The sequence below is a fragment of the Haliotis asinina genome, chromosome 13, assembly GCF_037392515.1.
Source record: "Haliotis asinina isolate JCU_RB_2024 chromosome 13, JCU_Hal_asi_v2, whole genome shotgun sequence".
NCBI lineage: Eukaryota > Metazoa > Mollusca > Gastropoda > Lepetellida > Haliotidae > Haliotis > Haliotis asinina.
In genome coordinates this window covers 16838260-16852776 of record NC_090292.1, presented here as the reverse complement: position 1 = coordinate 16852776, position 14517 = coordinate 16838260, and the positions used below count along the sequence as shown (strand labels likewise).

The 14517-nt window shown below is 39.8% G+C and overlaps 1 protein-coding gene across 1 annotated transcript; it reads right to left on the bottom strand.

The window, feature by feature from the left end:
- Positions 1–1308: 1308 nt before the first annotated feature.
- LOC137260467 (uncharacterized) lies at positions 1309–14312 on the bottom strand. The gene is made up of 4 exons (XM_067798132.1): positions 12973–14312; positions 2818–2883; positions 2364–2450; positions 1309–2049 (listed from the first exon to the last, which is right to left on the bottom strand). The coding sequence occupies exons 1-4, from the start codon at positions 14186–14188 to the stop codon at positions 1448–1450; spliced, it is 1971 nt and encodes a 656-aa protein (XP_067654233.1). The 5' UTR covers positions 14189–14312; the 3' UTR covers positions 1309–1447.
- Positions 14313–14517: the final 205 nt, after the last annotated feature.

The following is a 14517-nucleotide window of genomic DNA, read 5'->3' as shown; positions in this document are numbered from 1 at the left end:
CGATCCGGCTTTGATTCCCCACGTGGGTACAATGTGTGAAACCCATTTCTGGTGTCCCCCGCCAGGGTGTTGCTGGAATATTGCTAAAAGCGGCGTAAATCTAAACTTACTCACTCACTCACACTATCAAATGCACATGTATAACGTAAAGTACACTTCGACGTCTCTGTTTGATTGCCACCGAGACGATTTAAAGGCTTATCACATGTTTATGGGTGGGATTTCAGCATAATCATTGGCATGACACTGATCACTATTTGGCTGTTTTCAAAACAAAGTTTTTCAAAGTTCGACCCGTGAAGGTCCCGGGGTAGAATAGGCATTTAGCAACCCATGCTTGCCATAAAAGGTGACTATGCCTGTCGTAAGAGGCGAGTAACGGGGTCGGGTGGTCAGGCTCCATGACTTTGCTGACACATGTCATCGGTTCCCAATTGTGCAGATCGATGGTCATGTTGTTGATCACTGGATTGTCTGGTCCAGTCTCGATTATTTACAGACTGCCATCATATAGCTGAAATATTGCTGAGTGCAAAACGAAACTCACTCATTCTCTCAAAATTGAGTTCAATGGATAAATACCCAATGAATATTTACATTTACATGCATACATACAGTAAACGATGGATGTCAAATTCGTCACATGTCAAAAGGGCGAGATTTAAGACGTACATAATTAATGCCAGTCATTTCAGCAATGATTGTATTTCACCTGAAACCAGTACGTTAGATTGAGAAGCAGAGATATATATGTCCTTCTGGCATCGAGGAATAAATAAATAAAACTGAGATGTTTCGGGTGGTGATTGTTTTCAGTTTAATTTTGTATATTGTGAGTTTAGTCACTGCAGAATGGGTGCATGTATCACCGAACTGGTTAAATCCTGCAGTAATCATCTACAGATTTCCAGTCTCCCTTTGTTAAGTAACAATATTTGAGTAACACTGCTTGTGTTGTGTGGCAGTGCGAGGCTATTGCTGGCTGAGAAGACTGCCGAGCACCTCTGTATGTCTGTGACGTCACCAGCAGTGTGACGTCACTGTCAATGTACAAATGGCGCCAAGTCAGTTGGGTGAACCTCGGCTCAGTCTGAGGTCACAGAGTGCAGCGACATGTAAACAAACGGTTTTTTGTTGTCTGTTTTATGATTCGCGATATTCTAAGAACAGAATTATTAAAATTAACACAGAATTACGTTAAGACGGGCGACATTTATGTACAATCACTCACCGATTATGTTTACACTCACTTTACAATTTTCCTACCTGATCATGCGAGGTTCCAAACACAAAACATGACAAAATGTCTGACAATTCATTCAACAACTTTTATTTACATTCACAAAGAAAAAGGGGAAATCACCTGAATCGTGACCTACGACTACGTGAACGGCACACACCACACCGCGTCAGTAACGACATGTGCTCCGTCCACACCGACACTGACTCAGTGTGCACCACGTGACACCAGGAGATCCAACATTCGCTGATGTCCCAAGTCTCTCGCCCAGTCGGCCGCTGTCTTCCCGTCGTTGTTCCTGGCGTTGATGTCCACCACGTTCATGGACAGTATCAGCTTCACCGTCTCCAGGTCGCCACCTCTACAGGCCAAGTGAAGGACGTTGTCACCGTCCCTGTCCACCAGTGACACATCAGCCCCTCTACCCACCAGGAACTCCACCACGTCCCTGCGTCTATGCCATGCTGCCGCCATCACCGGTGTCTTGCTGTACCATCCTCTACTGTTGATGTCCACCACGTTCATGGACAGTATCAGCTTCACCGTCTCCAGGTCGCCACCTCTACAGGCCAAGTGAAGGACGTTGTCACCGTCCCTGTCCACCAGTGACACATCAGCCCCTCTACCCACCAGGAACTCCACCACGTCCCTGTGTCCCCTCCATGCTGCCCACATCACCGGTGTCCTGCTGTACCATCCTCTATAGTTGATGTCCACGTCACCCTCGGCCAGGATCCGCTTCACTGTCTCCAGGTCACCGCGCCAGCTGGCGTAGTAGAGGTGGCGGCTTGCTGCTGGTGATGGAGTCGCTGTAACACAAAGTAAACTATGTACACCAGACATCTTTGTCACACGTCTACAATGTTTACATCATGATGATACGTGACTCGTACATTGCTACGTCATTTAAACAATTCCATCATGGCTGACAACAATGCAACATGACGGGAATGTCAACATGTGGTTTCTGGAATTAACGACGGTGTGTTTAAAACATAATAATAAGTTTCTGTTAGAGTCAGATGTTGTAGCTTTATTTTGTGACTTGAAAGTGTTGATGTTTGTTGAACTTTACAAGGTGATAGTGCCAGTACAACTGTTGCTGCTGGGTTTTCCAACCTACCGTGTGTGTCAGAGTCTTGTGTCGTCACTGGCGGCGGTGGAACCGTCTTGCTGGGTGTCAGATCCTCACTCGCGTCAGTCGTGGAGACTGAAACAGGGAACATGATGTTCAGAACACTATACATCGCACATAAGCATTTCTACTGCTGGCCTGTTTTCGCCTTTCCTGATATGGTTTGCCTTTCACTATTATGTATGATTAAATTCTAAATACATATCTTATGGGAAAAAGTATTAATCAAATATCGTTCTAACTGACTGAGATAATTCTTACTAGCAAGAAAAACTTATACTTCCCAATATTATTTTTGACAGTTCTGTGATTGACAACGTCGATCGGTACCGTGGTGAGATCCATCCCTCAAGTCAATATCACCACGGGCATATACATCAGTGTGGTAAATGCAGGGAGAAATAACAACTGCACTTCCTGCCTGCTGGGTTTTCCCACCTACCCTGTAGGTCTTGTGTCGTTACTGGCGCTGGTGGAAACGTGCTGTTTGGGCTCGGGTCAGCCGCAGCTGAAACAGGGAATATTTTCATCAGAAAACTATACATGTACAAAAAATAGTTATATGACAACTGGCCTCAGGTTCTGCTTTCCATAAATGTTTTGCCTTTCAGTATTATGTATGGATAAAGTCCAAATATATCTGTTATAACAGATGGTTTAGTTTGAAGGATATTTCATTTCCTCAATATGTTTTCGCAGCTTGATTTAGTAAATTTAATAAGCTGTCCATTTCGCATTGACTGTTTGATAACAGTTGAGATCCTCTTTGTTGAAACGTTTGAATTGTCTTTTTTTTTTTTTAAAAAAAAAATATATATATAAACATGAACGGTGTAAACAAAACAGTCAGTTCACCCTCATGGCTATGGTAGGTTAGGGATGCACATTCTACAGGGACTTCATATATAAGCATATGTTATTTTCACATTGTTGTTGATAGATAAACACACAATTGCATCAGTACTTTTAATTCCTCTTTATGGAATGACTACCGTTTTAGTTTGAATTCAGTAACCATGGCTGGAATATTAAAAAGAAACGCCTTTCCTTGATGTCCTAACCCTACCCTCTCTGTTTAGTTACCTGGTATTTTAGGCAACTCCGTAAATTCTAAAGTGAAGCACATTAACACTAGTGTTTATCAAACAGTGTGAAGGACAATAGGGCAACTTGGCTCGGTGATTGTGCAACACAGTTGTAATTTGTGGCAGGCAAACTCCGTGAAACTCTCACAAAATATCAGAATATCGAGTTACAGTGGCAGACAGAGCAATTCTCAAACAACTGCTAACCCAGGCGGACACTGCAGCTGACACAACCATACTTGTCGATGGAAGCAATGTTGACAAGGGTGCAAACACATGGCAGTGTGTGGTGGTAAAGATCGAAATTTTGGTTGTCCGACATTCTTCGTTTGTTTCAATACTAGAAATATCGAAAATACAGCATGATTCCCCTTCCATAATCTACCTTCCATTGAAGTTTTGATAAAATGTTGCAGACATGCACAAGGATATGTTTGGCCGTGTGCTACAGCGGGGATGTATTTCAATGCAATGCAGCAGTCCCGAGTAAAAAACACAATGCATTTGAAATGAAATATTGGACTGGACAGCTTTAGGATACTCTCATGAAATCTCCTATGTGGATGTAAATGCCATCAGGTCAAGGATAACGGTAAAAGAGAGTACATAATTTGATTAAATATAACAATTAGGTGAAACGCTGCGTTGTTATGCTTCCCCAGACCTTCCATCGTCCCCAATCGGTGACAGGCTAAACATAGGTCTGGGTGTAAACATTGTGTGAAGCAAACACTTGGTTCCTACAACATTCATGCTGATTACAGCAGTCATACTATATACATTTCATCTAATTCTATAAATCAATTTAAAATCATAAACTGAGAACTTACCCACCAATAACACGAGAGATACATCTCACTGCTACTGGAGAAATGCTTTGACTGGCGACGCCACGAAGCACAGCTGCCAGCTATGACGTCATTGTGACGTGTTAGGTTAGGAGCACGACAACGTTTGGCGCTCGCCTGCTTGGACTAAACACCATCTCTATAGGGAAATATTTCCAATCGCCCCATGTTTGCTCTCTAGTTTTGTTTTCGTTTTATGATACAGTTTGCATTACCTGTGGCATGACGTGGACAATTGTATATTAGCATATCGGCTACTTCCCTAAATAGTTGTAATTCACCGACTGTTTGTATTGCTTCATTCTTAATTTATTTGTTTAAAAAATATAAAGGTTCACTTTCAAAATAGGTCATATGTGGATATTAGTAGACCTGAAAGACTTCGGTGTAAATAGCTGTGATCACTCTGTCAAACGAGGACATTGAGGTACTTGAATTGAGCTTATACTCCTAAGTATAACCTTGAAAGACTAACTGTGGTTTTCTGAACCTGATGCGCTCAGTATAGACGCTTTTCCACAACCCAGTCTAGGTGTGAAACAGAGATACCTAGATATAGTGCATGCTGGTTATAATGTGTGTTGTGCTACGTGTAGACAGACATTCCCCAGCTCAGTCTAGCCCCCTGGATGTCACAGGGACATATATGTCCTTCCACTTCAATCCTCACTTTGAATTTCAATAAAATTCTAAATATATCAAGCGCACAAATATAACCAACAGTTGTGAATTCTGTGGGTAATTTCCTGTTTTGTGATACCATTCAATATTATCTCAGACAAAGCTAAAGTAAGATTACCTTTCAAAGTAGGCTTCATTGTAAATATGGTCCTTTTACACAGTACAAAATCGCGATTCGCAGCTTTATTTGCTCTGTTGTGAAATATCAAAACACGTTAACTACCGTTAATAGCATAATAATGATCACTGACATCAGGTTTTCATGAAATCACTACTGCCGTTGTCGACGAACCCAGATATTTACAGAAATACGCTATCTTGGATTTGGCGAAGGCCGATATTGAGATACATGATGTATATTTCATTGTCAGCTGCTACAAATGCATCAATGAATGGGCGACCTTTTTGTAGCAAGGGTTATATAAGAAAAATTACAAGGAAAATCAAACAAACGAAATCGGGTGATTGTGGCGGGTGAATGTAATTATCGAACTGTCAAGAAACGAATACGGGTTAGGCTTCTTATCTGCTTGAAATTCGAAAGTCACATAATTACTTTCTGACAACAACTCTCCTTTTGAAATGAAATAAGCGACGGTCCAATTTCTCGCTTCTGGTCTGGTTACCGACTCAATGTGCGCTGCGACAACCTGCTACATGTACAGACAGAACCACGTTTACGCGTTGCCTTGGCCACCTTCACTGAACAAAAAACCCTACCGTTTTCGACGAAAATCCAGTAACTGACACATGTTTTGCTTTGACTTTTACTTGAGAAAAGCATCGTTTGCTTAATTCCAAGTGCAGTGCGAATTGACACGATATAAATAAAGACTGAAAACGCCATGAAAAATCGGTTATATTGTCTCGGTATTTCCTACGACAGAACCCGAGGGAGTGCTAGTTCAACTTACTGCAAGTCCAAGCAGCTATGAAAATTCTTTGTATATGTTATCAATCCTTCAGTTATTTGCAACGGTAATTCTTTAAACATTGCCGCATTAAAATCTTGAAAATAGTTCCCATCCTAATACCGATCTCAATGTAAGCAAAAATCGGAGATACAACTCCAACCAACTAGAACTGAATCGATCCCTGGAAGGTCTTCATCGTCAATTTGTGATTGTTACACATCCCTGACAATTGGTGAAATTCCGTATAGAATGTAACAGTTAGATATAAATCTATAAATTACTTTTTGAGCAGCAGTTCCTCATTTGCTTTAAATTCTGACACTACTGTATATTTTCATATATGAATTACTTAAGCAAATGCCATACAGCTATTATCCAAGCAATGAGCCAGTTGCATCCGAAACACCACTCATCATAGTTTAACACCACTTAAAGCTATTGATATAAAAAGTCATTTACAGAGAATTGTCTCTATGAACAACATATAACTTCGACCATCCAAGCAGATCTGTATGATATAATTACATTACACATGTGTTTCTTCTTTTGAAACATTAAGTTGACAAATATTTCCCATGACAGAGCACATATTATCTAAATTTGTATACTTTGCATTCTGATTTATATTCAACAGTTCTTAAAAAATCTTTAGGTTCTGAGTTTAATATCAGAAAAGGGGTTTAATGTCAAATATACGTTTTAGATGACATAGATTCGAATTTAACCCCACAATTATTCTATGAAGATATGTTTATGCATTTAATTATTTTATTAGAAAGTTAAAAGATAATATGTACAATGATTGAATAAAGTCATGCATGTGTGATGTAATATTAAAGTACAAATACACCAGCATACAATAACTCAGAATTACAACATTTTGCAGTGCAGATATCATGTAAAATTCGAAAGGATATTGACTTTATTAATATATTTGTGTTAGAACATCAAAACCTCAATGTATTGCAACAAGACATGAAGAGCTAGATTTACAAAAATAAAATGAGCTTTGTCAAGACTATTATAATAATCTGCTCATTGTGAAGGCAAGATGTATGTAGAAACTGCAGTAAAATGTAAAGTATTCGATGCTGACAACACGTAACAGTACCATTTATATTGTAAATTGAAATTCATTACCAATATGAATATATGCATTGTTTAGTTGTGTAATGAAAAACTTTTTTTCAGAAAGTGCCCTTGAATGGGTACTTAACCTACCGGTGGTTTTACTTCTTCTGAGTCTGAAATAGTATGTTAAATAAACTAATATTTTAATGCTATTTTCTCCTATTGAAACTTAGTAAACTCAATATATTATAATTTATAACAGTAATTCAGGAATAATAATTTTAATAATTAAAACGCGGTCATTTGAGAATTTTGCTGTGTTTATATGCATTATTTATCCATACAGTGATTATATATTTCATGCATCACAAACCGTTACAGGCGTAAAAGGTTGATTTTAGTTATGCCCATGTTTATCGCATTTGAAAATTGGCTACATATAGGTGATGATTGACATAATTCGTCTGTTACTGTTATTTTACAACTACTTGACCATAGTTTCTCACTTCTCTCTGTACCTGTTAAATATTTGTGTTGTCAAAAATCTCTATCCCATCTTGTACAACCCATGAAATTTACATAACAAGACTTTCAGCGTTCCACATTTCAGGCACATCAGCTCCCCGCCGCAGTGATTTACATGAATGCAGCCATATCGACCGTAGTACTAAAGCGATTTGAGTACATATACAATGAAAATACACTGTACTTTTAGATGTGATACTGAGATGTCTAGTGCCAGACTTAAATTACCGATTGCAAAACGTCAACAAAACGACAAACATAACTTGAAAATGATGAGCTGATTCCACCGCCTCGCCCCGAACTACTATTTCGCCATTCATTCTTGCAATGTAAGCAGGCATGACTGTCCCAGGTGTATCACAGAATCATGGAATACACTTGATATATCATCGTGAGAGGGAAAAGATATACGCTCAATGCACAAGCGTGAACGTTACCAGTGAAGGTGAAAGCTGCAATGGTCAACTTTCTCTAAATGTAATAACAGGGAGATTTTATAGTTGCAGATTATCCCTGGTAATAGTAACACGTACGGTACACATCGCGCATACGACATGCGCTGTCAGTTTAAGGTTGGACCGTCCGGAACAGCGCACCTAGCAGATTAGTGAAGGGAAGATAAATTCTAAAAGATCCCCCATTCCCCTTACGGTTTAGAATTAAACTACAGCTGGTCTTTGTCACCAATACCAACTCTCTCGATAAAATGAAACGAAAGCTAACTGATTTGAAAACGAACGCTGTGCTCGAAAGACTGCGCTTGTTTCAAATGTAAACAATGAAAAATTCCAATTTTACACTGCATGGCATGTTCTGAAGTTTTACGACATCCAGACGTCTATTCATTGCTTGCCATGGCTCAGACCCTTTAGAATATGTATGGACAGAGCATAGTAGCAAGACATAGGAAATTAAAAATGCAATGATTTGATAACTCAAACGAATTGCACAATGCCATTTAGAAAGTGGTCAAATGTAACGTATGTCATATTTGGAATTACATTTTCTTAGTAAAGTACAAATTCTAGTACGACATCCACGTCGCGGTAGCTGAGAGGGCTAGGCGGCTGACTTTGTGTGCTGGCGATTTGGTGCTCGACTCTAAGGGTGCGGGTTCGAATCCCGGGCGGGGCTCAACAAAAAAAAGTACTAGAATCTGATTTCTTTTAGGTGAAGATCTCGGCATCTCGGGTCTAGGTGTGAAATACATACCAAGAAAAAGTGTATGTTGTATGTATGTGCGTGTGTGCGTGCGCTATGCGCATGCATCTGCCACGTATAAAACGATCAAAAAAGTAATGACTTGTTTTCTTTATATTTCCAAAGGGTCTCTAAATGTCTTATGTGGTTATACTGAGTCCAGGATTAAATTTCTCCTCTACGAACGGTGGCAATATAACCAATATATAGTACATTGATGTTCAGATACAGTTGCCATACGCCACCCGCCTATTCAAAATACCATGGTGTTAGTCAGTGGCCTGTTAATTTCATGTCATGACTATTGTGTACTGAAAATAAATGAAAGTGAACCATGGGTTTCTATCTGTGCACAGCGTTTGTCATGGCATCACCCATTAGTAATAACCTGGTGATTTATTTCATCAGATTCCCGATAATTATACCTTTACAATCAGGATCTTTATTAGTGAAGTAATTTAAAGACCTAATTTGCAGTCTTGCACTGCCTGACTCCCCAGGGTAACATCCCACTCTTGCAGAAGGTGTGGTGTCAATCATTTAAGGGTAATCCTGAACCAAGTTCTGCCAGGGCAAGTGTTAGCATTCACGGACAAGAAAAGGCATAATCTGGTGTAGGGTTTCATTCAGCATGAAGTTAAGATTTCTGCCATACTGAGATTGCTTTTAGTTGTCAGGTCATAATATCTCAAACATAAACGTGCTGTGTTTAACTGCATGGGGGCTGTGCTGGACAGGTTTGACCTGAAGGTTCTGACCTGACAACACAGGTCTTCTTGTCAAGTGGGGATTGGGCGACTGTATTCGAGGCAAGTTAAGATATTCAGAATAGGGGTAAAACTTTGGTCGTCTAATTTGATGTCCAGTTCCTAATTGAATCAGTAATTTCACCCAAATATGTAGAGATACAGAGATAAATCAGTGCGACCACGGCGAGTGAAAATTGAAACTCAAATTTTACAGGCAGTACACTTCAGCGTTAAATACGAGGGAATTACTAATAGAGATAATGCCAGGCATAAAACTAGTAAGACTGGAGCCACAGCTGTGAAGCTGGGTGGAGGTAAGAAAAACAGGGTGGTCAATGATCTTGACACACTGGTTGATCTTGATGTTTGGTGTTACTTTGCGAGCAGCAGCAGTCGTCGATCGCAGCGGGAGAAACGGAACATTCCACGATCTGGTCAGGTACAGTGTTATTTTCTTGAAATAAGCACTAGCACATGTTATTCGTAATGTTTAACGTAAATAAGTAACTACTGCAATACATATGAAATTTTAGACTTGATGGACCTCGGTACACAAATGCGTGTCGAATTCGTAGCAAGAGAGATGGCTTCCTTCACTCAGCACTCGGTTAGTTCAAGAACTCAATATTACTGTGATTTGGATCAGCTCACACGCGATTAAAATGGTTCATTGTGTTAATGAATGAGGATAGTTTGGGATAGTGTGTCATTTTGCATTTATAGGTTAGGGATTCTCTGACCAGATTTGGTGCATTGTTTGAGTGAAATTTCAAAATTGATATTCCATAATCTTTTCAAACTAATACTGAATACTTTTATATTATTGATTTATGAGATAACTTAAGTTTGCCATCTGATGTAAATAGCGCTATCCTTATCATATCAAGATTGAACGAACTCTGAATGAAGAAATGTGGATTGTGTTAGGCCCACAGAAAAGGTTGCTAAGAGTTTTTGATATAAAGAATATATGGGTATACAATGGTGGATTGCCAACCCAAAATAGTGTATGAATTTGTTGACCTGGATTCTTTTCCTCTAGCATATTCTACACTTTGCAAATTGATATTTATTCTTTTTATTCGACACTTTATTGTTATCAAGAGTGCAATATGACAAGTTCCTGACTTTTTTAATCAATGCATTTCTACGTTTCCAGCATAAAGGAGGGCAGTGTTGAAAAAACTGAAGAAGGCAGCCAGGACCAACTCATTTTGACATACAAAAGGTATGTATAACCTGAACCGTCCAGTACATAATGTACATACAACATAACCAAATAATGTAAATCCTAGGAATCAGTAAAAATGCATGACACAGTCACTATTCCTGTAACCTCCAACTGGAAACATGTTTCACTTATAGTTATGCATCATGCACATGTCTCCTTTCAGAAGCATTTTGATGGGTTTGGATGAACAGGATGGATCGCGTAAGAAGGTGTAGGGAAAGCAGAGACCCACGGCTTGCACGCAAAGAAAGTTCAGAGTAAGTAAACGTATTCTAGTCATTTTACATCTTGCAGAGATTAAAAATTTAAAGGAAACCTTTAAAATATCAAGTTAATTTGGATTCTTTCTATGTACATTCAAGGAATTTCAAAATGAACACTGTTTAAAAAGTGCAATTTATCCTTTGAAATATACAGCTTAAAAAGTTTTAAATAGCACATATTATGCTGCAGTGTATGCTTGTGACCCCATATTCATAGCTTGTCTGCCTGAATGACTCCACATTATTGGTTAAGAAAACATGTCTTTTCACAATAACGGATAAATCGTAGTTCTATACACATAATGTGTATTGTAAGTAACATTCAGAAAAATAAATTATGGCTTTCAAACGAGAATTTCTTCATGCCTCTGCACTCTATCATACACCATTAAGCTGTTCTGCGATTGCAACTTTGGTCACTTTTGATGTCAAATGATCAGTTTATACTTTTTGAGCTCTTCGCTTATTGGACATGGGGTTCAGTGTATTCACCTCAAGCAATGTTTGACAGTTTCTTCTTTTCTCTAGCCATTGAGATCGCTGACGAATGCTTGTTTGTACTGATAGTTTGTTTTCTTAATTTCAGAAGCTGGAAAGCCGGAAGGCTGTGAAACGATTGACTGGCCGGAGGAGAAAAAGCACACAGTTCTTCCTTTCTTGGGGAAAGAGCTAACATTTTTCAAACTAGGAAGCCAAGTGATATGGGCTGATCTACATTGATGTGTTTAAGAAAAATATTCTATACTCACTGCTAATTATTCCCTTGCTTTTGTTTCATTTACTAATTTGAATATTCCGAATATTATTTGTTTACAAACAGATTGTTGAATATAAATAAACTTTTAATGAATTTGTTTTATATTCTGTTATTTGTCATCCTGAAGCCTTTTACCATTATGCAATTGTATAAAATACCTGATTTGCTACATGTTAGACATGAAACAACATCTTTTCAGGAGGACCGGGTACAGGGCCGACACGAGCAAGTTTCAGTTCATGGAAACTGGGTATTAAACCAACTGGATCCCACTTGGAGAAGTGGGTAATGAAACGAACTGGAAACCACCCTGAAATGGTGCAGTTTCAGTTGCATGGAAACCACAATGAAACTATAGGAAACTCCCTGGAAACCAACTGGAAATGGTGGTTTCCATGACGTTTCTTCTCGGTTTCAGTGTTCGGGAAACCAGCTTATTTTTGCTGTGACTGTCTTCAGCTGTCTGTCGATTGATCGTGTGCTCAAAGACATCTGTCGTTGGTCACGTGACCACCAGCAGTTAGGTCTGAGATGAAGGTAAAAGTACCGTTCTTTGTAGGGCTTATATACACTGGGTCTTGACTACTAACTCACATAAATATGTCTTGCAAGCTCTTGGTTGGCTTTACCTGCTATCCAAATAGCCTTTTAAACTCTCATGTACATTGGGTCATGCCTGCTATCACAAAGTTAATATGCCTTGTAAGCTCTCATGTACACTGGGTCATGCCTGCGAACTCCACGTTAATGTGCCTTGTAAGCACTCATGTACACTGGGTCATGCCTGCGAACTCCACGTTAATATGCCTTGTAAGCTCTCATGTACATCATGCCTGCGAACTCCACGTTAATGTTTTGTAAACCCTATGTACACTTGGTCATGCCTGCTAACTCAACGTAAGCCTTGTAAGCCTTTATATAAACTGGATCATAAATGCTAACTGCACGTTAATATGCCTTGTAAGCCCTAGATTGTCTTTACCTGCCAAATAAACACTTAAATGCCTTGTAAGCCCTAGTTTGGCTAACGTTTACATGTCTTGGAAACCCTAGGTTGCATGCTAATCCAACGTTTATATGCATTGTAAGCCCTAGGTTATCAAATGAAACTCATTTATTCATGTCCAAACTCCTCGCTGACGTGTAAATTAAACATTTTGCTGCCATGCCAACCTAATCCTACGTTGCCCCGTCATGTGAACCCTAGGCAGCCAAACAAATTAATGTTATTCTTATATATTCCTGATATATAAATCTCTGCTAAAAGTCTCACCTTCTGTCGTTCCAGGATACGTTATGGTTGAAAGCTCCTTGATCTCTTTCCACATCGCCAAAAAACTGGTATTCAGCGTCCTGAAGCCCTGTGTGAGGCCAGCGAGTGTCTGGTTCGTGTCAAACTGGTCACTAATGCTCTGATTCAGTTGAATATTTAAACTCTGAATATCTGTGGATACGTTTCTCCGCATTTCCTGCAAGCCATCCCGGTATGATTTTATTTCTCTCTCCGTCACCACACAACTGGTATTCAGCGTAATGAAGTCCTGTGTGAGGCCAGCGAGTGTCTGGTTCGTGTCAACCTGATCACTAATGCTCTGATTCAGTTGAATATTTAAACTCTGAATATCTGTGGATACGTTTCTCCGCAATTCCTGCAAGCCCTCTCGGTATGATTTTATTTCTCTCTCCGTCACCACACAACTGGTATTCAGCGTAATGAAGTCCTGTGTGAGGCCAGAGAGTGTCTGGTTCGTATGAAATTGGTCACTAATGCTCTGATTCAGTTGAATGTTTAAACTCCGAATGTCTGTGGATACGTTTCTCCGCATTTCCTGCAAGCCCTCTCGGTATGATTTTATTTCTCTCTCCGTCACCACACAACTGGTATTCAGCGTCATGAAGTACTGTGTGAGGCCAGCGAGTGTCTGGTTTGTCTCAAGCACGTCATCAATGGTCTGATTGAGTTCTGACCTTAGCATCCTTGCATATGAGGTTGCACGAACTACTGTCTCATTCACCTGCATATGTAGAGCCCGGATGTCTTCGGTCAACTCGCTACGTTCTTTTTTATCACTTTTTCTGTAGGTGTCTCTTTCCCGCTCAACATGCCTTAAGTCTCGTGTTATTGCTCGAAGTCGTGTCTTTATGTATTGCACGTTGTCCTTTACGCTGTGAACTTCCTCGAGAACTTTTCCGTTGGTCTGATGCCCAATATCATCTTCAGTTAGGATGTTTGTAATCGCTTGTTTGACGAGAGGTTCTATCAGTGAAGGAAGGAATGTTGAAATCAGTTCTTCTTTCAGTGACTCCTTCCAAACATCAAACTTGTTCATCAGTTTAGTCTCAGTTTTCGTACTTGAAAATTTCCAAATGCTAAGGTCTTGTTCAACCACCCCCACACGTGTAGTCAGAATTTCCAAACTCTCACCAGCATGTACGTCTCCCATACCGCACAATACAAAACTCAGGAATAAAACTGTTGATAGCTCCATTGTGCCAACAGAGCAACACGCAGCTAGGAAGGCAACTGCCTCGCTGCTGGCTAAACGGCTTTTATATAGCTCGACTGATGTGTCTGGAACAACGCCAGCTCAGGGAACCACACGCTACACCAGTAGTGTGTGTAGACCTTGCACCCAACCAGATGGAAATGCTGAGCTGCACATCCAAACTTGATTGTCACCGTCATGAAGCGGAAGAAAACCTCAAATATGGCGACTCTAACTTTTATGATAAGTCACAAGACACTTGCCTCGTGCTATTTTACATCTCATAATACTTGTGATTTTACAGGATATATGGTGTATCTCTGGTTCCAGGA

What these genes read in the sequence shown, in the direction of transcription:
- LOC137260467 (XM_067798132.1), bottom strand. Translation starts at nt 14,188, where the DNA reads ATGGAGCTATCAACAGTTTTATTCCTGAGTTTTGTATTGTGCGGTATG. An exon ending in GTATCCTGGAACGACAGAAG is followed by an intron (nt 2,884 to 12,972) that starts GTGAGACTTTTA and finishes TCCCTGTTTCAG; the next exon opens with CTGCGGCTGACCCGAGCCCA. An exon ending in ACAAGACTCTGACACACACG is followed by an intron (nt 2,050 to 2,363) that starts GTAGGTTGGAAA and finishes TTTGTGTTACAG; the next exon opens with CGACTCCATCACCAGCAGCA.